General features: G+C 50.6%; 3 protein-coding genes and 1 non-coding gene across 5 annotated transcripts in view; 1 reads left to right on the plus strand and 3 right to left on the minus strand.

Annotated features, from left to right (window-relative positions):
* Nucleotides 1-4159: 4159 nt before the first annotated feature.
* Nucleotides 4160-8860, minus strand: PHB2 (prohibitin 2). The gene is made up of 10 exons (XM_002922223.4): nucleotides 8572-8860; nucleotides 8322-8406; nucleotides 7963-8042; nucleotides 6887-7071; nucleotides 6327-6456; nucleotides 6122-6225; nucleotides 5626-5703; nucleotides 5177-5253; nucleotides 4689-4694; nucleotides 4160-4514 (listed from the first exon to the last, which is right to left on the minus strand). The coding sequence occupies exons 1-10, from the start codon at nucleotides 8696-8698 to the stop codon at nucleotides 4487-4489; spliced, it is 900 nt and encodes a 299-aa protein (XP_002922269.1). The 5' UTR covers nucleotides 8699-8860; the 3' UTR covers nucleotides 4160-4486.
* LOC117796861 lies at nucleotides 5788-6051 on the minus strand. The gene has a single exon (XR_004621566.1). It is a non-coding gene; the product is annotated as a small nucleolar RNA U89 (small nucleolar RNA).
* Nucleotides 8861-9056: 196 nt separating the features above from the next.
* EMG1 (EMG1 N1-specific pseudouridine methyltransferase) lies at nucleotides 9057-14614 on the plus strand. The gene is made up of 6 exons (XM_002922222.4): nucleotides 9057-9255; nucleotides 12958-13059; nucleotides 13170-13311; nucleotides 13709-13767; nucleotides 13854-14003; nucleotides 14340-14614. Exons 1-6 carry the CDS (start codon nucleotides 9088-9090, stop codon nucleotides 14451-14453), a joined length of 735 nt encoding a protein of 244 aa, XP_002922268.1. The 5' UTR covers nucleotides 9057-9087; the 3' UTR covers nucleotides 14454-14614.
* A 236-nt stretch (nucleotides 14615-14850) lies between these two features.
* The window catches only part of LPCAT3 (lysophosphatidylcholine acyltransferase 3), a 37036-nt gene continuing 26685 nt past the window's right edge, over nucleotides 14851-25201 (minus strand). The window contains exons 2-13 of one of the 2 annotated variants that reach the window (XM_002922221.4): nucleotides 21018-21125; nucleotides 20383-20489; nucleotides 19707-19800; nucleotides 19505-19542; nucleotides 18892-19070; nucleotides 18004-18112; nucleotides 17170-17256; nucleotides 16903-17069; nucleotides 15956-16103; nucleotides 15719-15877; nucleotides 15485-15613; nucleotides 14851-15260 (exon numbers count right to left, since the gene is read on the minus strand). In XM_002922221.4, coding sequence (XP_002922267.1) covers nucleotides 15497-15613; nucleotides 15719-15877; nucleotides 15956-16103; nucleotides 16903-17069; nucleotides 17170-17256; nucleotides 18004-18112; nucleotides 18892-19070; nucleotides 19505-19542; nucleotides 19707-19800; nucleotides 20383-20489; nucleotides 21018-21125 — 1313 coding nt within the window. In that variant the 3' untranslated portion in view covers nucleotides 14851-15260; nucleotides 15485-15496. The remainder of the gene's footprint in view (nucleotides 15261-15484; nucleotides 15614-15718; nucleotides 15878-15955; nucleotides 16104-16902; nucleotides 17070-17169; nucleotides 17257-18003; nucleotides 18113-18891; nucleotides 19071-19504; nucleotides 19543-19706; nucleotides 19801-20382; nucleotides 20490-21017; nucleotides 21126-25201) is intronic. The other variant, XM_019802775.2, reaches the window with a different exon arrangement.

Raw genomic sequence — 25201 nt, forward strand, 5'->3', positions numbered from 1 at the left:
AGGTGGTTATGGGGGGTGGGGGTGGTGTGTGTGTGTGTGTGTGTGTGTGTGTGTGTGTGCGCGCGCATTAAAGCTCGGCCTTCACAATGAGACAGACCTGGTTCTGGACTCTGCTTAACGTACTAGGAGTGTGACTGTGGGCCGGGTTCCTCAGTCTCTCCTTTCAAGTGGAGAATGTTCAAAGGTACGGCGCAGGGAATACGGTGTCGTAAGAGCTGTGTGCTGACAGGTGGTGGCTACACTTGTGAGTGTAGCATACTGTATGGACTTGTGGAATCACTACGTCGTACACCCGAAACTAAAGTAACATTGTGAGTCAACTATACTTCAATTAAAAAATATGTATATACATATAATAAAATGAAGGATGATCCCGAAAGGGTGGGTGTGAAGATCATTGAGATGAGGGAGGAAGATCGAAACTGGCAACGATAATTCATTACACACTGGTCATACGTCAGGCACTGTTTCAAAGACGACACATATTCATTCAGTCTAGGTACCGGTGTGATTTCCAGTTCACCGTGGGGGAAACTGAGGCACAGATAGACTACAGGACTTGCTCACAGGGGCATTGAAGCTCGGATTTTGACTCGGGCCCTCTGGCTCCAGAGCACACACTCCTGGAGATGCAGCTGGGGTCACCCTGAGAGGACACAGCCGCGCTCAGTGGTGCTGACGTCTAGATCTCAGAACTAAGGCCGCTCCCGGCCGGGAAGCACAGGCCTAGCGCCCCGCCCGCCACCGGCCGCCCGCCCCCCGAGCTCCTGTGGGCTCACCGTGGGGCATCTTGCTCCTCCCTTCCCTGGGGCCGCTGCCGCCCTCGTGCTCCTGCCGGTTTTGTTTTTGTCCCCTCTTCCTTGCCCCGTGTCTCGGGTGAGATTCCTTCCTCGTGTGAAGGCTTTATGGCGATTGAAAAGGCCCGTCTCCTGGGGAAGCCTGCGAGGGTCCCTGGGGCAGGAGAGGCTGAGGAGTGGGCCGACCCTTACTGCCCCACAGCATGCGCTTTGTTGCTGGGCGTGCACTGTGTCACAGGCCCCGCAGCAGTGCTGGGGGCCTGGCGTGAACACGACAGTTCCTGTCGCTGTAGAGCTGGGAGACAGACCCAGAAACAGGCCACGAACAGCAAATACGTACAGACAGGTGTTAAGGACGCACACAAAGGAGAGAGAGAGAGAGGCACACGAGAACTTCGATTGGGCCACGCAGCGGGCCCTGGAGCCATCGCCCTCCTGGGGGTGGGTGGGTGGGGCACCACCTGTGGGCCTCAGGGCTCCTCTCCCAGCAACGCCTAGAGCCGCACAAAAGAAAGGTGCGTCCCACCCCTCTAACCACCCCAGGGCTAACTGCCTGTGGGTTGGGACACGGACCCAGGGCAATGAGGTGGGCCCAGGAGCAGCTCAGCCCTCCGGGGGCACCCCCCCAGCCCTTCCCCCGCCCCCCTGAGAACAGTGTGGCCGTTTCTTCCCACCAGACGACGGCGAGGGCTGCAGGAGAGCAGCTCAGTACTTTAATGGGTGGGGTCTGTGCTGGTGCTCCTGGCCAGCTCTGGCCTCCTGGCGGGGTGGGCTCCCCAACACGAGGGCTGAGGACAGGGAGGCACCCCGCTGGGACCTGCCTGCCCTTCAACAGGCAGGGACGCCCAGCATAGGCTGGGGGCGCAACCCAATCCCAGCCGAGCTGACCCCCTTGCTGACCTCCGGGCTCTCTGGCCATGGGCAGGGTAGAAGGCCTCAGAGGAAGGGGCTAGCCAGGGCAGGAGTAGCTGTGGGGAGAGGCCAAGGAGGAAGGCAAAGGAGCTGGAAGACAGCCCCTTTCTTTTCCCGCTGGAGACCAGGCTCTGAGTGTAGGCCCCGGGGGCAAAGGGAGGCAGGTAGGAGAGAAAGGACCTGTAGGAAAGGGTGGGAGGCCTAGCAAGGTGGCCAGGCCTCAGAGGAGGTGCCTATGGCTGGCCCTGGGAGAGAAGGAGTTAAGGCAGTGGGGGGGCAGCCTATGGCAGGAGGACACACCTGTGCGCAGGGGCGGCGGGCGGGGCCCAGGTGAGGAGCCTGCGCTGCCAGGCAGGCGGAGAAGGAAGGAGGAAGAGTGGAGGCCGGGGCAGGCGGGCTCTAGGCCTTTGAATCCTGGGCCTTGACTCCCCTTCCTCTCCTCGGCACTCACTCTGTGGGGGGCAGGCGGCCCGGTGACAGGTAAAGGCCACTGGGAGAGGGATTCTGGGGCCGAGCNGCTCCGAGGTGGGGAACAGAGGGGCAGGGGGCTGCGGAAGACCTGCCTGGGTCTCAGTGGATCCGCAGCTCAGGGTGGGGCTGGTGGCGGGCTATAGGGCTCACCCGGAAGTGTCCCCAGGGGCTCGGGTGGTGGGGGGATGGGAGCCAGGGTTCTGCAGCCCCTCCGCAGGGAGCCTGGGAGGAGGACTGCCTGACCTGGAGTTGGGCAGGCTGGGTGGGGGCCCCCGTCTTACCCAGCAGTGTTTGGGTGCTGGTTGGGAGTCTCTAATACTGCCGGGTAATGATGGAGGCCCCTGGCTGCAATCCCCTCTCCCGAACCTCCCCCCATACTGTGGAAGCCCCTTCGTCTTGAGCGAAGGGTGCTGCAAGAGAGGTGGCTCTCGGTTGGCTGGCTGCCCACTGAAGGGACACAATGGCCCCGAGCCCCTCCCCCACCCCAGTGTGATTTGTCATCTGGTGGATCCAAAACCCACAGGCAACCTTGAGCTTGGGATTGGCTCACACACTCTGGAGAGACCTCACCTGGCCTGCGGCTGGGGTCCCTGTAGCAACTGGTCAGCTCTAGCCTGGAGCTGCGTGTCCGCCGGCTCTGGGCCCATCTTCCAGCACAGTGTTGGATGGTCTAATCATGAAGCTCCTAACACTGTCTGGTAAAGATGGCCCCCGGGCCGGTTCCCTCGGCAGTGACCTTCAGGGAGCCTTGAAGACCATGGAGGCCTCCTGATGAACCACCTCTGACCTTTACCCCTCTGAGTGGGGGTATAAATCACTGGAAAAGGGGAACAATGGGGAGGAGACAAAATGGCTGCCCCTAGAGCCGCAGCAGGATTTGGAAACATGCTTGTTCGCCAGGTACCTCCATTCTCTTCCTGCCTTGGGAAGGGGCAAGAAATAAAGTGTGCATAGGAACTCATGGCGGACTGATTCCGGTCATTTGACCTGGCTTTTGTCTGATTGTCGATTTCATCTCAGGCTCCTAGCTCTTGAGGAGTGGGAAGCCATACCTGCTTCATGTCCCTGTCCCTTTTATGACACTTACCTGCAGAGCAGGGGAACGTTAATCTACTTTTCTTTGACAATCTGAGAAGAAGACGAACCCAGTCTCTAACCCTGTCATCCCCTCCCCTACCACGTACTCTGTAATTCCTGTACATACTTTTGGCCCCACTGCTAATGGTTCCCAATGTTCCTTGTCTCCCCATAAAGACAAGAGATGGGAAATTGGGACTGTGGTGTGATTCAGGCACAAGCAATGGCTTCATTTCTCTGCTGCTCGAGTTGCCAAGGGCTGTCATGGGAAGGATATGAGGCAGCTGTGTAGGGACTGAAAAGGGGCATCTGCTCTGTTGGGGGCCCAGGGCTGCTGGCGTCAAGAGCCTACCTCTGTAGGTAAAATCCTGTTCCATAAATGGCTTCTCACATCTGGCGACTGAGAAATAGAGTGTGGGTAGACCCCAGCAAGGAACATGATCCGCTGAGCTTTTGAACACAAAGTCCCTTGACAGGCACAAATGGTTTCCCCCACAGCTACATGGAACCTTGTTACCAAGGAAGCAGCTCGTGTGTTGGGGTCATCAGATTTTTTTTTGGTCTAGCTCAGCAAAGCCACAGCTGCTCCAGCCTTAAAAAAGGAAATGTTGGTGAATTAACGTTGGCGATGTGGTAGAAGTGGAGGGTGGAGTCAAAAGTGCAGCTGGGCCACAGGATCCGAGGACCTGTTGCTCCCAGGTTGGGTCCTGTTTTGGATTTGACTCAGCTGGGCTTCCAGGGTGAGCAGGAGGGCCCAGGCCCTTAACGCCTCCTTAACTGCCCTGGTCAGAATCTTTGCGCCCCCTGCTGGCGGATACGAAGAAAGACCCAGGAGTGCGTGATCCAAACCTGCGCATGCGTGCCTCCCCTCACCCAGCTCCGAAACAGGACGCAAAAGACTTCAGTTTAAGTAATAAAAATTTATTGAGAATTCCTGGGATGGTAGTTATTGCCTCCCGACCTGGGGGGAGGAACCAACACTGTAGGCAATCACTCTGAAATCACACAGTCCCAACACCTCTGGCCAGCACAGGGAGGAGCAAAATCATTCCCCGGAAAACTGGTCCGGCTTTGTTCATCCAAGAAGGGTTGGAAGGACAGATGCAGGAGGGACCATCACATGATACTGGGGGTGGGATGGGGGTGTGCTGGACCCCAAAGATGGCTCCTCAAAAACCAGGGGAGGAAAAGATCCACTTCTTTGGGAGTGGAGTTCCTGGTCACCAGGCTCACTTCTTACCCTTGATGAGGCTGTCACTGTGGAAAGGGGACAGACGGATGACACTATTAGAGAACAGAAATGTGAGGGGCAGAGCACCTCAGGCCACTCCCTCCTTCCCGAGTGAGGGGGCGTGTGTGATGAGGTGAGAACGGGGAGGCGGGAGAGGAGCTGCAAGACCCCAGAGAAACAAGGATGCGTCAACAACTCACCTGCCCCTGTAGAGACCAGGTCACCAGACGAATGGAAACACAGAAAGAGAAGAGAAATGCACAGGTGATTTGTCAGTTTCAGGCCCCACCTGCTCTAAACCCTCCTTCGCTCCCAAGAGAAAAAGACAAATGGTTGGAAGCCAGGAATCTCACTCTGAGAAGGAAGAGGCTGGTTCCCTTGGCCACGCCACTTCTCGCCTCTCCTTTTTAGCATCCTTCCACACCCTCGAGCAGCAACTTTAGGGCTTTCAAGTGCGAGTACGGAGTATCATCTTTCACTACTTCTCAGGACCAAACCTCACTGCTCCAGTGCTTTTCACATGAATAATCCTATTTGATCCCATAAACCCAATCTTAGGAGAGTCAAGTAAGGGGCAGTCAACCACCCAGTTCTCTAACTTTGATTCAGATAATTGGTGTCTTTCAAGCAACCAGACACAGGTCTCAGGCTCTCTGTGACACCCCACTGTGTGGGTCACAAGTCTTACCGGGTAAAACTTTCATCCTGTAGGTTCAGGACGAGGTTGTCAGCAGTGAGATAGATGCGGTTCTGTGATGTGGCGATCTATAGGGCCGGAAATAAAAAACAGATGCTAGTGTTCACACCTGGACCCCGACCTTGCAATTCAATGACCACTGATGGAATCTGTGTGGGTTAGGAGCAGGGCTACGGCAACGAGCGAAGGCATGGTTTCTGCTCTCAGACAAAGATCCAGGGCAGCGAGCAAGTGTGATGTATTAGCACTGTTAACAGAGGCATAAAGAGGTCAGGGAGCCCACAGGAACCATGTCTCATGGAGCAAGCATGTTGGAGAAGCCAGTTTGAGTAGAAACCCCAACGAGCAAGATTCTAATCCCCTCACTTCAACATGCTTTCACTTAAAACGATTCCAGACTCACGGCTGCCTTGCGGGGAACGCTGGGCTCCCAGACTCACCGTCTTGGAGATGTTCTGGGCTGCCCGGATTTTGCGCAGTTTGATATAGCCAGGGTTCTTGCTCAGGGCTTCTCCAAGGTGAGCAGGTTGGGGTTAAGGGTTCACACAAGGTCCGGATGCAAACCCTGGCCCCATCCTTACCACTGCAGCCCTTCTCTGGGCTGTCAGATCCAAGGTTGCGCTCAGATAGCTCGTGCCTAGTCCCGCTTTGGTCCCCACCTGTGGGCCCCCCTGCAGGCAGCTGCCAGGAACTGGAGGCAGCAGCAGAAATGGAGGCGAGGCCGGCGGTGCTATGGATCCGCCTTACAGTGAGGAGCCAGGCCTTAGGCACCCACTAAGATTTCAGATCCCATTCAAAACCTCCATCCCCAGGGAGCCAAGGACCAGAGAGCACGGAGTCGCATTCGCCTTAGTGTCATCAGCCGGCCCAGGAGGGAGAAGGGGGAAGCGAAGTGCTCCGAGGGCTGGGCAGACACCTCTCTCAGCAAAAGGATATCATCCTGGCGGCCTCAGCCTCACCCTCGGCCTGCACAATCTTTTGCCGCTGTTCCTGCTTTGCCTTTTCCACCAAAAACTGGGCTCGCTGGGCCTCCTGCTGAGCTGTGGTGGGAGAGTGTCGGGGTCACAGATGTGAGGCGTCAGGGACCCCACTCCTCCTCTTGCATTCTCAGAGAGCCTGGCCTTGTCCTCTCGCAACTCACCCACTTGTTTGGCTTCCACAGCAGCTGTGTACTCCCGGCTGAAGCTCAGCTCCGTGATGGCCACATCATCCAGGATGAGGCTGAAGTCCTTGGCCCTCTCTGTCAGCTCCCGCCGGATCAACAAGGACACCTGGGGGTCAGGGAGGGGCAGACTGAAGGGGCTGGGGAACTGGAAGGGAGGGGTATTGCTGTGATCGTCTGAGTACCAGCTCTCCAGAAAATGGTGGGAAACAACCCTTTCTTGGTTCCTCAACTAGAACGTCTGAGCTGGAAAGGACTCGGTCCAATCTTTCCGGCAGACCGCAGTGACTCATCTCCCGCTCTCCCCCACAGAATATGTACCTCTAGACCTTGCCCGTGTTCTCTCCCAGGCTTCCTACTGCCCAGCGCTCTTGAGCACCGGTCTCGGCTCGTTTCCCACAGGGGCCAGTAGCACAGCTTTAAGTCGAAAAGGGAACTAGGGTCATGACCCCTTTTCTAACAAGCTGTTCTTCCTAATACCCACTGCTCTGGGCCTAGGAGGGAAGGTGGGAAGCCACGTAGATGGTGACAGGTCAGACCTGGGCCCGCTGGGTGATCAGCTGGGAGGCATTGAACTTGGCCACCACGCTCTTCAGCACCTCGTTGACAATGGACGGCAGCACTCGCTCCTCGTAGTCTAGCCCTAGGCGCTGATACATGCTGGGAAGCTCCATGGCATTGGGTCGGGACAGCACTCGCAGGGAGATGTTCACCATCTGCAGGTCTGAGAGTGAGGTCGGCAGTGGCTGGTTAAGGCCCCGGGGGCCTCATCTGGCCTTTTAGCCACGCACCCTTCCCCAAGCATTTTCCCCTCCGCATGCCGCTCTCTACACCTGGTGCAGTGCTGTGCAGGGTGACAGGCCAAAGGCAGCCTCTGCCGTTGTAAGTCTTGTCGACCCGCCAGCTCCACCAGCAAAGCTGACCTCTCATCTTGCTTCTGTACTGTGTTCAATCTCTACTGTGAGCTCTCTCATGCTGCATCATAATCACCCACCTTCTTTACTAGACTGAATGGACTTGAGGGCAAGGACTGCGTTTTATGAATCCTTTATTCCCAGGACCCAGGATTCAAGGAATGTTAAGCCACTTGCGCTAAAAACAGTACAAGACAGTACATTCCAGGTGAGCTATTTGAATTACTGTATACATGCCTCTGTGTGTGTGCGTGTGTGTGTATGAGAAAGGAGTCTGGGGAATCTCAGACACAACTTCTGTGTACGGTCTAGACGGGAACAGGTACTCCAGTGAAAAGTGGGGCAAAGGTTCCCCAGGACAGGGGACACTAGTGGACAGAATTAGTCAAGCAGCTAAAAGAAAACAAGGCTTTACAATAAGGCTTTGATCTGGCCAGTGAACAAGACGAAGGACAAACAGTGCTCTCGCTGAATTTACGTTAGCAGGGAGGGACGTTTGATAGACATGGGTGAACACACAGTATGTCCAGAATGTACTGCTTTAACCTCAGAAGCAGATACTTTTATTACAGCTCTTTCGCAGATGTGGAAACCAAGGCCCAAGAGACTGACCCTATCCTCTTCCCCTAGAATCTCTTGCCAGGCTCCCTTGCTTACTTTATGTAGTCATCTGCCAGGGGCTACCAAGTGCCCAGACCTACCTTTGGAGCCTGTGGGGGAGGAAATTTTTCGGGGTCTGGCCCGAATGTCATAGATGATGGGGTACTGGAACCAGGGGATCCTGCAGGGGAGGGAACACGGACAGATATTAGGATGCCACAGTGTCACTAGTTGTGCCTGGTTTTTCCTCCCCACGTGTTTCTTGGCCTGTTCCACCTCTTAGTGACCATGGACAAGCAGAAATTCTCTTCTCTCTCTGGAGAACAGGAGTTTGGGGCAGCACCCAATTTCCAGGAGAAGTCAAGGGCAGCGCTGAGTCCTTTGAAGCTCTACTGCAGCCACCGGTGGGTTGGCTTTCAAGGGTGAAGGGTCAGGGTCAGTCCGCTCTGCCCGCCATTACCTGAAGTGAAGGCCCTCGGCCAGTATGGTGTCCTGCTGCACGCCACCGATCCGATTAAAGAAAATGGCTCTGTGCCCGCCTTCCACTGTGGGGAGAGGGGTGGGGATCAGGCCGAAACGCTGAAAGTATTTACTAGCCTCTGGTGGGGCGGGGAGAGGGGCTGGGTGTGCGCGGGGCCCCGGCGGGACCGGGCACGGGCGGGACCTGAGGGGGCTGGGAGGAATCCGGAGAGCGGGCAGAGGTTGCTCACCGGTGAACACGGATTCGCGGACGCCGTAGGCCACGGCGCCGGCCCCCAGCAGCAGCTTCAGCGCCGTGCCCATGCCCCGGGGCCCGGAGGGCAGCCGTCCCGCTAAGTCCTTCAAGTTCTGGGCCATGTCCGATTCTGAGGCCGGCGGCACCAGAGGTCAGAAGCGGGCGCCGGACCACCTCGACCCCACTCCAGTTCAGAGATCTCACCCTTCACACGAGGGTCCGGGGCCCGCGGTGCTCGCGGGAGAAAGGGCACCGGAAGTGCGCTCCCTTCTAAACCCTCCCCGGCGCCCACAGCGGACCCGAACTTCGCGCACAGGAATTACGCATTCGGAAGTTCCCTCCCCTTTCTGGAACTCTGCCCTTCCAGAGAGGCTTCAGTAGCGTGAGATGGCTAGCCGTAGCTCTTTCCAAGTGCCCACTTTCAAAATGGCAGCCGGAAGAAAGCTTGAGATTAGGGCTAGCGCGAGGTTTAATTTAAGGACCTTAGCGCAATTTCCGGTCCGGTGGCAAGATGGCTGCGCCCAGTGGCGGATTCCAACCTCGTGAACGGCGCGGTGCGGAGCAGGAAGAAGGGTGGGATGCTGTGGCTCCCAAGCGGCCCCGACTCGGGGCGGGAAACAAGATCGGAGGGCGAAGGCTCATTGTGGTGCTGGAAGGGGCCAGTCTGGAGACAGTCAAGGTAGTTTGGGACAAGGAAGCGGAGAAATAGATTGATAGGATGGGACCCTGAGGGTTGAGGGTGAGAAGCTCAAAGTGGTTGGGGAGGCAGAGAGAGGCGAAATATCCCTTTGGAGGAAGAGTGGCCGAGTTGACTGTTTCTTGGTTTAATATCCTGGCTTGGCATCACTCGTTTTCCTCTGTCCTTGAATCCCATTGTAGCAGTCCCGTTCTGGTTGCCAGTTGATTTACTAGGATTCTGTGATAGTCATCGAAAGGGAGGGGAGGGGAGAGGAGAGGAGATTTGTCCAACGGGTCATCCCATATCCTAAGACAAGTTCTTGAGCAAAGGAGAAAGGTAGTTACTGCAGCTCAGTTTGACTAACCTTTTGTTCGTCAGGACTTTGTGTTTTATTTTCTTAACATGCGTCTATTGTTACCCTCCTTTATATTACTGTCCACTTCGAAACACTGGATCAGATTATCCTTTAAATCTTTTTTTTTTTTAACTGTCATTTGGCTGTTTTCCTGAATAAATCCAGAAATTCCCTATCTTAAAACTGCTGTGTTCTCATTCTCTTTCTTGTTTCTCTTAACCTTCAGACCTAAACTTGTCCAATGAGTAGGCCCAGAATAGCCCTGGTTTATAAGTCATACTTAGGTTTTTAATCTTGGTTTTTATTCTTATTTTAAGTGTGTGAATTTGATTGTGAAACAAGTTTGTCCTCAGTTTGTAAAGTGGGGGTTAATACTTTGAAAGTGCTTTGAAAGTATTATTTTGATAGTAATGTATGCTGTGATTCTTTTCCATCTGTATTATTTTGATAGCAATGTATGCTGTGATTCTTTTCCGTCTTTACTTCCTCTGCCTCTGTTACTATACTAAGCTTGCAGCCTAGAAAGCCCGCCCCTTTTTTCATTTTTCTTAGGTAATTGATATTTCTAACTTATAGGATCTGATATTCATCTCTCACTTAATTGCTTGCTGTATTTCCAGCCTATTAATTCTGAATGTCATGTAACCACTTTGTTTCTTCATATGTTCCATGGGGATGATAGTACCTACCTTACTGGATTGTTGAGGGGATAAAAGGAGGTAATATCAGTAGAGAGTTTAGAATAATGTCTGTCACTTGGAATTATTACTATTGTTATTGATTCTAGGGTTTTTACTAAGAACTTCATGTGAAAAGGAGGCACCTGGGTGCCTCAGTTGGTTAAGCATCTGACTCTTGATTTTGGCTTAGGTGAGGGTCGTGAAATCGAGCCCTGTGTTTGGCTCCACGCTGAGCATGGAGCCTGCTTAAGATTGTCTCCCACGCCTCACTCATAGTCTATAAAAAAAAAAAACAAACAAACTGAAAATATCAGGCCAAATTAAAATTCTTAGAGCATGCTGGAAGAATTTGGTTAAATTGTCATTAACATTACTCCAGGGGTGACTGAATTCATAGCTAGCTGAAATCTGTACTATTGTGCTGGTATCTCTTGTTCTGCGACCCTCACCGAGCCTGCTCTCTCCCATTTATTCCTTATACTCCAGACTCATTGGCCTTTTTAAGCTCTTTGGAAGCACTGAATTCTCTGATATCTTAAGGCCATTACACATAATGTTCTCTAACGGAAGCTCCCTTTACTTAGCTCTTTGCTTCATGAATTCCTACTTAATGTTCATTCATTTAACAATTATTGAGTCTATTATTGCTGTTCATTCTTCAGCAATAACATTTAATAATGTTATTTCCTCATAGAAGTGACTCCCTTCCTGGTATAAATCAGGCCTTCCTGTTATAATCTTTTAATGAACCGGAGAGTTCACTTTTCTTCCATGATGTTCATCAAAATTTGGTTTTGGTTTCATGTGGTGGTTTACCGTTTGTCTCTTCCACTAGAAGGCCCCATGAGGGCAGGGAATAAGGTTTTAAAAATTCTTGTATCTCCAATACCTGTTACAGAAAATGAATACACATAGTATTCATTCTCTGATTATTCTAGTTAGTGGTTTTCAAGCTTATTAACCACAAACCACAATAAAAAAAATTACATTGTGAACAAGTACACACAGGCAACTATAAGATACCCAAAGTTTCACAAGCCATTACCTACCATTACTACATGTAACATACTGTTTTCATCTCTATTTCATTAAAAGAACAAAACCCCTAGTTATAACTAACAGGTAGAAACTGGATTGTTCTATTCAAGAGGTTCTTTTTCTTCAATAATTAAGTGTGTCCCATGGAGGAGGTTCTTGGTCCTTTGTTCTTTTCCTGTGCTTACTCCGGCATTTTTTTTTTTTTTATTACTCCGGCATTTATTGTCATTTCAGTTAGTCACTTTCAAAATCTACATGCCTCTTCCCCTAAACTTTGTGGAGTTATATATCTCAAGTTGTTGCCAGACATACAAATGTTCTATTGATACATACAAACATGGCCTTTCGAACCCAGTATTTCTATTTAATGGTATGTTTTAAAGATTTTTTACTGACCATTTTAATGCTCCTTATGACTCCAAATTGCAATTTGCAATTTCTTTTAGCTGCTGATGTATCAGGCCAGATTTTTAGTGTCACACTTCTAGCTGGTGACTTTTCTAGTATACAGAGTTGCCAGGATAATATCCCTCGGTCACTCATGCCTGTTATCCCAGGATTATTTCTGGCTTTGTGCACGATACTTGAGGAACCTACAGTTTACAAAGCAGTTTCATATACAACCACTGTTCAATATACTTTTTTTTTTTTTTTTTTTAGGNNGTGCACACACCTGGTGAGAGGGGAGGGGCAGAGGAAAAGGGAGATCAGACGGGAGCCAAAATCAAGAGTTGGATGCTTGGCTGAGCCACCCAGGCTCCCCTTAACATACATCTTTATTCATTCATCTATCAAGGGACTCTTGGGTTGCTTCTAAATCTTGCCTGTTGTAAATACAACACTGTAATAAACATATAGGGCTGCATAGGTCTTTTCAAATTAGTATTTTAGTTTTCCTTGGTAATTGGATTGTATGGTATTTATATTTTTAATTGTTTGAGGAATTTCCATACTGTTTTCTACAGCGGTTGCACCAATTTACATTCCCACCGGCAGTGCACGAAGATCCCTTTTCTCCACATCCTCACCAACATTTAGTTCTTGTCTTTGATGCTAGCCGTTCTGGCTGGTGAGGTGGGATCTCATTGTGGTTTTGATTTGCATTTCCCCGATGAGTGATATTGAGCATCTTCATGTGTCTGTTGGCCATCTGTAGGTCTTCCTTGGAAAAATGTCTATTCAGGTCCCCTATTTTTTAATCGGATTGTTTGGTTTTTGGTGCTGAGTTATGTGAGCTCTTTATATATTTTGGATATTAATCCCTTATCAGATGTATCATTTGCAAATACCTCCTCCTCTTCTGAGGTTGCCTTTTTGTTTTGTTGGTTTCCTTTGTTGTGCGGAAGTTTAGATCATGTGAAATCACAGGCTGTGTCCTTTCCTTTTCCCTCTAAGAACAGTTATGGTGGGAGGGGAGAAAGGGTCAGTGGCCGTACGATAACCCCCTGAAGGGCTTGATGGGTCCCACCCCCAGAGTTTCTGATTCAGAAGCTCTGGAGCAGACCTGAGAATCTGTCTAACAAGTTTCCAGGTGATGCTCATGCTGATGCTGATTTGGGGACCACACTTTGAGAACCACTAGTCTAGATAAAAGAAGGTTATGTTGCTGTCATGTTCCCTATTTTTTAGGTAGGGAAGACCTATGAGCTACTCAACTGTGACAAGCACAAATCTGTGTTGTTGAAGAATGGACGGGACCCTGGCGAAGTGAGACCAGACATAGCTCACCAGGTAACTCCTGGGACACAGCTTGCAACCCCTGAGCCTTTGGGAGGAAGATTGGGCAGCTGCGTGCTGCTTCTCTGCAGTCTGAACTGTGCCTTGGTTTCTGCGTCCCTCAGAGTTTACTGATGCTGATGGACAGTCCCCTGAACCGAGCTGGCTTGCTACAGGTTTATATCCACACACAGAAGAATGTGCTGATTGAAGTGAACCCCCAGACTCGAATTCCCAGAACCTTTGAACGCTTTTGTGGCCTCATGGGTGAGATCTTGAGCACTTCCAGTTCAGAGTGAACTCGGCAGTAGTGAAGGGGGGAGGAAGAGGACACAGGAGAAATGAAATGTGAACTTTCTAAGTGGGGGGGGGGGGGGGAACATGTCTGATACCAGAACAAGGGCACTTCGTTATCTTCCCAGGTGCATGGGTAAAGCCCACGTGGGTTCCTGGCTGAATGGAAAAGGGCGAGGGAACTCTCTGTCATCCAGCTAGTCATCTGCTCGACAGCTTCTTGTTCAGAACGTTTTAGGACCGCGGTGTGGATGTAAAGGACACATGGAGCCCACCTTAACTATGAGTTTTTCTGGTTAAATTTCTGGGCGGAACAAATGGGGTTACCACCTAGCTCTGAACTCTTTTCTCTCCCCTCCCCCCCATCCAGTCCAACTTTTACACAAACTCAGTGTTCGAGCAGCTGATGGCCCCCAGAAGCTCTTGAAGGTGAGGTATTGGCACCCACTGGTTGGAGGTAGGGTTCTGAGATTGTTTTGGGGGCTGATTCCATCCCCCCCCCTTTCTTTTTTTAGGTAATTAAGAATCCAGTGTCAGATCACTTCCCGGTTGGATGTATGAAGATTGGCACATCTTTTTCCATCCCAGTTGTCAGTGATGTACGAGAGTTGGTGCCCAGTAGTGACCCTATTGTTTTTGTGGTGGGGGCCTTTGCGCATGGCCAGGTAAGGTCTGGGCTCAACTCTTGGGTTCTTCACAGGGCTGAGGCTTAGTACGGAATTCTGAGAACAGCTGGCATTTTTTGATGACCTTGGGAAATAGAGGGTGAGAACAAAGCTGGAAGACCAGTGGGGCCTCCACGTCCTGCCCCAGGCTGTGTCTTTTGAGGGATGCTGGCATATTTGTGACAGTGAAAAGTCAGGACCTTCTTCATCCTTTGTACAAAATCGATACTAAACAGATCTGTGAAAAACTAGCTCAGCCGTGTTTTTCCTGCCCCAAAGAAGGGCTTTGCCTGTTAGAGAGTGACAGCCAGCAGACAGAATGCTTTCTTTCTTTAGGTCCGTGTGGAGTATACCGAGAAGATGGTGTCCATCAGCAACTACCCACTTTCTGCAGCCCTCACCTGTGCAAAACTCACCACAGCCTTTGAAGAAGTCTGGGGGGTCATCTGACGGTAGCACCTGGTTCTGGGACAGAGACTGTGCCCATCCCTCGACCCTGCTTTCACCTCACTGCTCGGAGGGGACCTTCTTGCACCGAGACTGTGGGGGCTTGGGGGAAGCGAGGCTGTACATTTGCTATTTGTTTATCCTATAAATACTGTTCTTGCAAACCTGGTTGTTCTTTTGAGGATTTCTAAAATGAGCAGTAGCTAATGGTGTAAACTGGTTGCTTTCCTCAGACTTCTGGAAAAGAGGTGAGGTTACAGTGTTTGCAGTTTGGGTCCGGGCTTTGCAGGTAGGCTTTGACTTCCAAGCTTTTGGGCAGGTCAGGGAGCGAGCCCTGCTTATTTCAGCTATGGCGAACACGGAGAACTGTCTGTAAGAAAGCAGCCAGGAAGGCTAGCAGTGAAAAACTGAACAAAGAGAAGTGATTTTATCTGGTACAGTTCCAAGGTAGAAAAAGTGGAGCAGGTGGGGGCCTGGTACCCTCCCTTCCCCCCCATGGGGGGGGTGGTGGTAGCGGCACATATACAATCATAGTAAATTGGCAGAAGAAAAACACAACAGATTCCTGGCTAGAGGGGGAGAGATAAGGCAACGTGCATGGGGGAGCCCAGAGGGGAGACATGGGCCCTCTACTCCTCCCACGAGAGTTTCCCCTTTGGCCCCAGATGAAGACTTGGCTGGCAGCAGAGGCACGGCTAGGAGTACCATGTCTTCCCATTCCCTGGCTTCTACGGGCTCTGTGCTCTGAGGCGAAGGAGTGCTGTGGAGAGGGATACAAGTCGTTTCTGCACCAGCCCTGCTCTAGGCCACCTGCAAGAGAAGAGACTTGATTGGCAGGCTGGGCAGAGTCACTCCTTGTACTGCCTGGTCTATAGCCCAAGTTCGAGTAGTCTGTGCCCCACACTGGGTTTCCTAGAAGCCAGGCTACCTTCAGATTCACTCCCGATGTCCCATACTCCCCGCCTCCCAGCCCCCATCTAGTGCTCTATTCTGTCACTTGGTAGTTCAGCTTAGCTACAGGCATATTTACTTACCAGGGAAACAGATTACCCCATTTTCTTTAACTTTTCTTTCCTTGGCACCATTGCTTTGTGAACATAAGGCAATATGAAGAGAAGGCTCAAGAAGAAGACGTGGCCAAGAAAATAGATGGATTTATACACCTGTGGGGAGACAAAGGCCACTGAGGTAGACAAAGGGCAGGGACTATCCCTTACCGCCTGCGGTTTCAGCGACCCCCCCATCTTTGCCAAAAGGCCCTCACTTACCTTAAACCATTTGTCCCAGGTGAAGAGGCAGAAGGCAGTCATTGAGTAACCCATGAAGAGCCAGTGGATGGTCTGCTGCACCAGATAGTAGAAGGGTTGTAGGACAGTAATGGAAGCCAGGTTGCTCAGGGTTGGGCTCTCCTGAATTAGGCTGGCAGCCTGGGGAGTGAGGGGAGAGGTCATCAGTGTCTTGCACCTTCTCATACTCCCTGTTCACCCACCACCCCTCAGGCCTACCTGTCTCTCCACAATAACAATGAGGAATTCCATCTGGAAGCAGACCAGGTATCCTGAGTGTAGTCCATGCCAGAGGGCCAAGAAGAGCAGTGAGAGTCCCTGGGATAGTTCTTTATTTCCAAGGAACTTGAGTCGTTTGAAGAAGTAACTAGAGAAAAGGGTGGGTGGGGATGAGCCTCAGACCCGTCTATGCACGGCCACCATCTTGCTTCTGGCTTCCCAGCACCCTGAGGTGTTCAGTGGTAGTGGCTGGCTCCCGCTCGGGGCCACCCGGGGTAAGGGAGGCAGTGCCATCGGATTAGCTTTAGAGATGAAAGAAGGTGAAGTTACAGCTCAGTTCAGAGACAGAAAACAGGCGTCAAGCTTAGCTGGGTGAGCCTGGGCAAGCCACGCTGTCAACAGCTGCCTCAGGGGCAGGGGTGAGCAGGACAGACCAGCTCCAGTGCGGCTCACACTCGTGCACGGGGGACAAGTAAACAACGGCAATGGGGAATGTAAAACCAGTGGGTGGCAGAACTGGGATTAAAACTCAAGGCACTTCTTAGGGCGCCTGTGTGGCTTAGTGGGTTGAGCATCTGACTTGATTTCAGCTCAGGTCACAATCTCAGGGCTGTGAGATCGAGCCCCGCGTGGGGCTCTGTGCTGGGCATGGAGCCTGTGTAAGATTCTCTCTCTCCCTCTCTCTCAGCCCCTCCCCTTCCCCCTCTCTAAAAAGTAAACAGAAAACTCAAGGCACTTCTGGGTCTTTCTTGTGTCTTACAAATATGACAGGAATGGGTTTTGGGGGGGATGGGCGCGGGGACCAGACTAAGTGTGTGGGTAGGTGTGGAGGTGACTGGGGGTTCTACCCCAAGTGGGAAAAGACGGGTAGTACATCCGTGTCCTCCAACGTGGGAAAGCAGCGGAAGGAAGGAGCTAGGGCCCAGACCCCCCCTCCGGCGGCTTACCGGGCCACCCAGGCATTGGTGTTGATGTTGAACGAGGCGATGGTGCCGGTGAAGCGGGGGGTTGTTTCAAAGAGCCACACCTTCATGTTGGCACAGGCGTCCCACATTGCCTTTCCCCGTTCATCGAAGCCACTGAAGCCCAGCCCCGTCAGAATGCACACTCCTTCCTGAGGGAAGGAGCGACTCCGTGAGCCTTCCTGCTCCGCTGCTCCCCACCACGCCCCACGGCTTGTTGAACCAGGAGCCGGTTTCACCTTTTCTACTCACCGTGACCAGCCAACAGGTGACGTATTTGTACAGCACGAACTTGCCCCACAGCAGCATGTACACGCAGCGGAACCAGAAAGGGTGGTTCTTGAGAGAAGAAAGAACGGCCACACGTGAGGGGTGCGACTCCGGTGACGCAAATCTCCCTTAACGTTCTTCCTTTCCAAACGTGTGGCTGACTACTGCGCGGCCACCTGGCAGTCCGCTGGGCTGCCCTTCTAGCAGGCTAAGAGGAGTTCGCACGGAGCCCAGCGGACATCCATTCACCTTTTCCTTTGAAGAGTCCCAGAAACAGCCTTGTCCCTAACTCCTCTAAAGCACCGAGCATTCGGGACACCAAGTACTGAGGGACTTTTAGATATCCACGGTCAATGTTAATTTAAGAGACAAACCTACCCAGAGTGCGTAGGGAACTGCTGCAAGCCTTTCAGCTGGGCAGGAGCATAAGCCAGCACTTCCCCCTCCCTCGGTTTTTGAATTCCCTAGAAGCCCCCAATCTATCAAGAGAAGAAAACAGGCTGGAGAGGACCGGAAGCTACTAGGCTCCAAGGAGTCCCCGGCTGTAACAAATCAAGCTACAAGCTGCTCCCGAGGGAGGTAAGGGGTGCTAAACGTGCACCTGGCACAGCCCTGTGCCCGCGAAGGTCGTTCAATGCTGGCTGATGAACATGTCCCGGCCCGGCTGGCATGGACACCAACTCTCCCAGATCTAGAGCAAAACCAACATGCATTTGTAGATGGTATTACCCACTTCTTGGCTATCTACGGGGGTCCTTGCCTGTCCATTTCTAGCTCTGACGCAGTCATGCTGCTGCTGTGCTAGCCACCACTCACTTCGTAGTCTTCAGTGAGGAGATAGTCTTCTGTGATGTGGGGGCTAAGCAGAGTGTAGCCCACTAGGTAGACAAGGCCCAGACTCAGGCGCTTGAGAGCAGGTATGGTGCTGGAAAAAGGAACACGCAGGGTCACAGCGGGCAGAGGCCATTCCCTTCATCCTCTGACCTTCAACTACGGAGAGAAGTGTTTCAGAGGGTGGTTATCCGCCCGGGATGGGACAGGGAGCTCTCTGTCCAAAGCCCACATTCATGTCAGGGAGAGACAGCTCTGTGTGGCTGGCTTTGAGGAGGGGTGGCTGCAGAACCCCGCAAGTCACGGGGAACGGCAGGGCGGCAAGGGGGTGCTATGGATCTCACGGCCTCGCGGGCGTTCTCCGGCCACACTGGGACTGAAAGGCCAACGTGGAGGACAGGAGAGTGACCGACGCTCAATCTGCTCCTTCCGGCCCTGGCTGAATCGATGCTCACACACAGGCCGGGCTACTTCCCAGGAAAGGGGTTTTTCTGGTAACATCAATTTTCTACTGTGATAGATATATTTATATATTTAACAGTCTTTTTTTTTTTTTTTAACTGAGGAAATGGTTTTAAAGGCAGGGGCATGACTGTTCAGGCAAAATCCTGTGGCATAAAAGTGAATTTTTATGTTTGTACTACAGGCTCAGAATGGATGGCTGGAAGTAGCCCAAACTGAAAAGGGCCCACTAGCCGCGATGAGCAGGTACGGAGTGCCCATTATGACAGTCCACGCCCGCCACGGCCGGGCCTGTGAGCCACGGCCACGCTGGAGAGCGCAGCTGGGACTGGCCTTCAGGAAGTCGCCTAGAAGTGGCTTTGTGCTGGGTGAGACACCTATACAGGGGTCTTGACCAAGAGGGGCATTTACCTGTTCGGTATCTTCCCTGGTATGTCAGTCAGCTCTCCCCGTACCAGCTTCATGTAGTGGTTCATTGAGAACTGGGGCCCTACCAAGAAGGCCCCATAGAAGTAGGAGAAACCAGCAACTTCCAGCAGGGAAGGGACACCCCGTATGGCATATTTCTGTTGCTCAGAGGACAAGGAATTCTAAGCCGAGAAGAGAATGAATGCTTCAGGATAGCCTTGTATCTCCCCCCAAGAGCCAGTTTGCGTGCTCCCCACCCTTGTGCCCCATGGAACCGGGCTTCCTCAGATAGCCGTCTCTTTGAGGGCACGATATGGAGAAAAGGAGTTGCTTCACGTGGAAATGAGGATGTGCGGGGGTAACTTAGCAACAGTTGGCTGCTGCTTTTCCAAATGCCAGGCTGGCACTGATCTCTGGACTTTGTGCACGAGCTGGATCCTGGGAAATTAGATTTGCTGATCCTTGCTCAGTGCTATCTGAAACAGAACTCACACAGGCTGGACATGGGCGAGAGGCTCTGCCCCTGGCATTTGGGTGCAGTCTTTTGGTAGCAACAGCCTTTCTCCTTCCTTCTGGTTACATTCCTTAACTTCTCTGCAGAGGAATGGGTACTTACCTGATCCTTCCCTCCGTCAAAGTAGTCAACAGCCAAACCTGAGCAGAGAGAGAAGGCGTGGGTAGAGCAGAGGGAGGGCACTGAGGATGTGGCCTGTGGACTGAGTGTAGCCAGGAGTGGACCAGGGGAACACAGAGTTAGTTTACGGTCGGACGGGGAGGAGCCCAGGTGTAAAAGGGGAAGGCAGTGAGCCAGCACTCACCAATTAGCTTCAAGGTCAGGACACAATGTGGCATTGTCCACTTGATATCGTAGTTGCCAGTGGCCGTGTAATAATATCCAGCAAGAAGGTAGGCCTGGGCGGGGGGAGAATTTATTCTACCACCTGCAAGGTTTCTTTATTTTCTCCCTGCTCTGAAATCCACTGTATTCTTTCATTTTTCCTTTCTCCTGGTCTCCTCCTTAAAGGCTTTTAATTTCCTATAAGTGAAAGAAACTGAACCCGTAGAAGGGAAGACACTTGCTCAAGGTTTCTTGGCAAAATGAGGGCTGAATGGAGAATTCAGAACTTAGAGTCTGTAGCTCATTCCAAGCTGATTTCCTGTCTTGCCTTTATGCGACATGCCTCACGGCCAGCCAGCTGGGCGAATCCTGGTAAGAATCAAAGAACCCGAGTGGCCCAGTCCTGTGCAAAGGGGGTTAGCTGGCACCTCTCCCTGGAGGCAGGTAAAATATCACCACTGCCATTTGCAGAGACACCTGGTGCCCGTGGAAAGTGACCTCCCTGAAGTCGGGCTGCTAAAGTGATGTTGGGAGAAAGGACTAGAAACTGGATCTCCTAGTTCACTTGTGCTGCGCCACAGTCTGCGACCTCCCCCCACCCCTGAAGCGTTGTCGGCTGTGATCTGAGCGGCCTGCCCAGCGAGCGGCGCGTTTACCATCTGGAAGCAGTAGGTAGTGAGGACGGCAGTGACCGTGCGGCCCATTAGTCGGAGGATGAGGAACTGAAGCATGATGCACAGCAGGGAGTGGTAGAGTTGATTTCCTGCAGGCAGAGCGGAGAGCGCAGTTTAGCCTGTGGTTGTTGGGGTATTTTTTTGTTTTGTTGTTTTTTCCATTTCCACCCTTCCTGAACCTTCCAAACACAAGGAGAATTAAATTTAAATAAGAAACTTGGGTATGAGGCTTTTTTCTTTGAAAAGAGACTCACGTTGCAGAGGGAGGGAAGGAAATGAATTGTATAAACATGAGGGACTGTCGCGGGGTTACTGTACTTCTGAATGTCTGAGCTAAAGGGACGCTGCTGAAGAAGGCTGCCTGCATCAGTCATCCGCTGACAGCCCCAGCGGAGACAATGATAGGGTCTGGCCAAGGTAACCGCTCTGAAAATGTCATCTGGGAGAGGAATGTACGTAAGAGGAAAATTAAGCTCTGTTCCTGCGCATACAAAGCCTCTTTTTGCAAGCAGAGCATTAGAACTTCCCTATCCGTCAGAGTCTCTTCAGAAATTCTGTTCAAGTCTGCTCCTTCCCGGGTTCCCTCTAATTGCTATGCCACTGCTGAGTTCACTCACCAAAGTTAAAATAAGCAATTGAGAGGCCTGTAAAGGTGTGGAAGAGATGGATGAGGTAGCTGTCCTTGAAGAAAAGGTAACGCCGAAAAAACACAGCCAAGGGGTAGCCTGGAGGGGAGAAAAATCGGTAAGAGTGTTACCCATGCTGATGCCCTCCTGGGTTTGCCTTGGAAGTTTAGCTGGCACGAAATGCAGCCCAGAGTGGAGAATCCATACATTATGTGGACGTCGGCAGAGAAGATGACAGCATCCCCAAGAATCAGAAGTCTCTTTGCAAATACCAGTTTAAAACTGAAGACAGGAGTTTTATATGGAGTCAATACAAAACTGGGTCCTCAGACTAGGTTTCCCTTATAGCCTACTAAATATTGCTAGGAATTTTCTCTTCGTTTTTCTAAATGATTCAAGGAATTAAGAGTGCCCAACTATGCCCGGGGACACTCTCTTACACTTCTATGATCTGATTTCATCACCTGTCCTGTTAGCAGAGTAAGATCAGCTTATTAAGAAGACAAACGTAAAGTAATGCCAGGCTGCAAAGTTGGATTCCTGACCGCATATATAGTTGCATACTCCTCACATATGAGGTCTGGGCGTCAACTGTGTTATGAATCCGTGTGATCATCCTAGGAAAATGTCACCTAAAGCTGTGATTCCTGGCACGGTCCCAGGGCCATGACTGAACTGCAAGGGATATCGCGGGCTGGGCCGTAAACTAGCGAGAGGATGCCTGCTGAATTAAAAGGGTCAGTAACATTTGGTATTCCTCAACTACAGTAAGCATGTTCCAAGGTTTTACCACATGTTCATATTCAGTGTTCTAGCAAGAAGCCTGGCTCATGTGCTTGGCAACACTCCTACAGCAGTACTGTGTGTGCAAAGAATTGGAATCCCTGCGTCTTTCTGGAAGGACACTTCACCTATGCTATCATCGCATAATTAGTGTTCCGGAGTTGCTCATGGTTTACAGTTGCTGCAATTCCTGCCAACAAATTATAGATGGCAGTTAGCTTTTCATGGGCAATACGGTGGTTTTGCAGAGCTTGGTTAACTCTGCAATGCTCAGGAAAGTATTACAGAGAAAATGCTCAACTATTTATTGAGTGAATAAAAGATGGATAATCATGTTATATATTGGCCTATGTCCTTCTAGTCTGTTTTCCCATACTTTTTTTCTTTTAATTTACCAACACAGCCTGTGTACTTATGTATCCTGTTTTTTTTTTTTTTGTAACAGTGTATCAACTATTGGATCTCCTTGGTGCCAGGATCTGCTGATATTCTTGGGCTGCTGTTCTCATCTTGGGCGAGGCTCTTTTTCTTGGGCGAAGTTCATTTTACAGACCTCCTGTACATCGCTGGCTCATTCATTAATGAATGTTTGTTAAATGCCTACCGTATGCCAGGTATTCTGTTTACAGAGCACTTGATGAGGGAGGAGGTGGCATGTAACAGTTTATTTCCTCGCTAGCTAACACGAAGTGATACAGGATTACTACTAGCTCAAGGGAGAGGGAGACAGCTATGACCCTTTCATAATCAGATGAATGAGCAAAGAAATAGGATTGAGTCTCATTACATATCACATGGGCAGAAATCTGGCAGGGACAGCGCACCAGGTTAGCAGCAAGTGTTGCTAAGAACCAGAGCCAGGTACTAGAAAGTATATAGAATAGGGTCTGATTGCCTTAAATCTTTTGCTTTTTATTTTAAATATTTTATTTATTTATTTGAGAGAGAGAGAGAGCGAGCGTGCACACAAAGGGGGAGGGGCAGAGGGAGAAGCAAACTCCTCGCTGACGTGAGACTCCATTCCAGGACCCTGAGATCATGACCGCTTAACCGACTGAGCCATTCAGGCGCCCTGCTTTTTAATGGTTTAGGAAAAGCGGTATAAATGAATAGAAGCAATATAGTGTGGTAGGGGCTGGTAAGTTCCACACAGGTAAGTGAAGTGCACACTAGTGAACAGAAGAAGATGGAGCAGTTGGCAGAAAAATAAGAACGCAGCAGGCCAGGTTACCAAAAACACTGAGATCATCATAGAGAACAGCAAAGCCCAGAGTGAAACCGCAGAGAGGAAGAAGGAACTGTGCGGGGCAAGTTGCTGGGACAACCCAGAGCTGATTTTGAGTGTGTAAACATCAAACCTTGCTCTTGGCTGCCGCTCAGCTCAGCGGGCTTCGGAGCCTGGCTGCCCTGTTTTGGGGGAGGTGTTGTCCTACAAGCTGTTTCTGAGTCTTAACGCTGCTTTTTCGTGGGAGCCAATGCTTAATACAATGGCTGTCATCACCTGAAGAATTCTTTTTTTTTTTTTTTTTTTTTTTTTTTTAAAATTTTTTTTTTTTTTAAAGATTTTATTCATTTACTCGACAGAGAGAGACAGCCAGCGAGAGAGGGAACACAAGCAGGGGGAGCGGGAGAGAAAGAAGCAGGCCCACAGCAGAGTAGCCTGATGTGGGGCTCGATCCCGTAACGCTGGGATCACGCCCTGAGCCGAAGGCAGACGCCCAACCGCTGTGCCACCCAGGCGCCCCCACCTGAAGAATTCTTAAAAGCCAAGGAAAGCACCTCCTCTCACTCAACTGCCCGTGTCTGATTCGGTAGGTGTGAGGATGGTGATGTGCAGCCAGGGTTAAGAAACAGTGCTTTATTAAAAATCTGAAGGCAAGGCAGGGGTCTGTACTAGGTCCTGAGAATGAAATTCTGAGCTTGTTAACTGGGGGTTATGGTCTTCCTTTAACAGTATCAAACAAGCAGAAATGTGTTTTATAAACAATTTTTTAAAAGATTTTATTTATTTGTCAGAGAGGGAAAGCGAGTGAGAGAGAGCACAAGCAGAGGGAGCAGCAGGCAGAGGGAGAAGCAGACTTCACACTGAGCAGAAAGCCCGGTGTGGGACTCAATCCCAGGACCCTGGGATCATGACCTGAGCCGAAGGCAGACACTTAACTGACTGAGCCACCCAGGCATCCTGTTTTATAAACAAATTTATAGCTTCATGCAACTAGTTAATTTTCTAGATACCCTATGGATCACTGGCTCATTCATTCCTTTGACAAATGTTTATTCAACGCCCACTAATACCAGGTACCCTGTTTATGAAACACATAAGACCTTGCTTGGCTATACTGTAACTGTTTCTTCTTTTCTGATTATTTTTTTAAAGGGGGGGGGCTTCAGAAACTTATTAGCAGATGCAGGATGATGATGTAACATCCATGCTAACCCCGAGGATCCCCTTCTGGAATGGGAACGTTCCAACAGCAAAAACTAGGGCATTCAAAATACTGTGCACCTCAAAGTGCACTGAACTGGCTCGTCTGCAGTGGTTCAGGGAGTCACGGAGGATCCAGCTGCATTCTCCAGTCAGTCACTGGATGTTTACTGGGGTCCAAGAGCCAGCTGCATCAGAAACTGGGACTGTCACAACCTAGATTGCTCGCGGGACTCCTTATTCTCTGTATAATAGTTGTAAAATTACTTATTCATCCTACAGGTTCTGAAGTTTCATTTCAAGAAATAGAAATGAGCTGTTTATATTGCAGTCTGATACATTTCTTTGACCTTTCAACCCGTATAGCTATTTCTGGACTCTGGAGGAGAAGGATATGACCCTGTTTGATCAGTCAGTGGTTCATATGACCCCGGTGAAAAGAAAATAGAGCGTTTTTGGCCAAGTGTGTGGGAGAAGACAGGATTAGGACTGTTATGTGCTGGCTTTCTCTGATACTAATACCAGTTTTGTCAAAAAGACAACTACCTGAAAGCTCCACCGCACGCGGCATGGGTGTTCAAACGTTTTGGTCTCGGGACCACTGTAGACTGTTCAAACTAACTGAGGACCTCAACCGACACTGGTCAGCGTGGATACTATCTACCAGCATCTCCTGTGTGAGGAAGCAAAACTAAGAAAAATGTAAAGTATTTACGCATTCAAAACCAGTAAACTGATGACATAATATACAAATAACACACTTTTAATGAAACAACTCTCTTTTCCAAAACAAACAAATAAAGTCATTTAATGAGAAGAATGGCCTTCTTTTACATTTTTACAAATTTCTGGCCTTTGTCTGGCTCAGTAAAAGAGAGTTGGGTTCTTAAATCTGCTTCTGCATTTAGTCTGTTAATATGTTGTTTTGGTTAAAACATATGAAGAAAATCTGGCTTCACACAGATAT

This window comes from Ailuropoda melanoleuca, chromosome 16 (genome assembly GCF_002007445.2).
Source record: "Ailuropoda melanoleuca isolate Jingjing chromosome 16, ASM200744v2, whole genome shotgun sequence".
Lineage (NCBI taxonomy): Eukaryota > Metazoa > Chordata > Mammalia > Carnivora > Ursidae > Ailuropoda > Ailuropoda melanoleuca.

Bases quoted from the DNA above. Each gene is read 5' to 3' on its own strand.
- EMG1 (XM_002922222.4), top strand. From the start codon at position 9,088: ATGGCTGCGCCCAGTGGCGGATTCCAACCTCGTGAACGGCGCGGTGCG. The intron at 9,256-12,957 runs GTAGTTTGGGAC...CCTATTTTTTAG, and splicing joins CCAGTCTGGAGACAGTCAAG to GTAGGGAAGACCTATGAGCT. The intron at 14,004-14,339 runs GTAAGGTCTGGG...TTCTTTCTTTAG, and splicing joins GGGCCTTTGCGCATGGCCAG to GTCCGTGTGGAGTATACCGA.
- PHB2 (XM_002922223.4), bottom strand. From the start codon at position 8,698: ATGGCCCAGAACTTGAAGGACTTAGCGGGACGGCTGCCCTCCGGGCCC. The intron at 8,407-8,571 runs GTGAGCAACCTC...CTCTCCCCACAG, and splicing joins CCGCGAATCCGTGTTCACCG to TGGAAGGCGGGCACAGAGCC. The intron at 7,072-7,962 runs GTAGGTCTGGGC...CCTCACTCTCAG, and splicing joins CTCCCCCACAGGCTCCAAAG to ACCTGCAGATGGTGAACATC.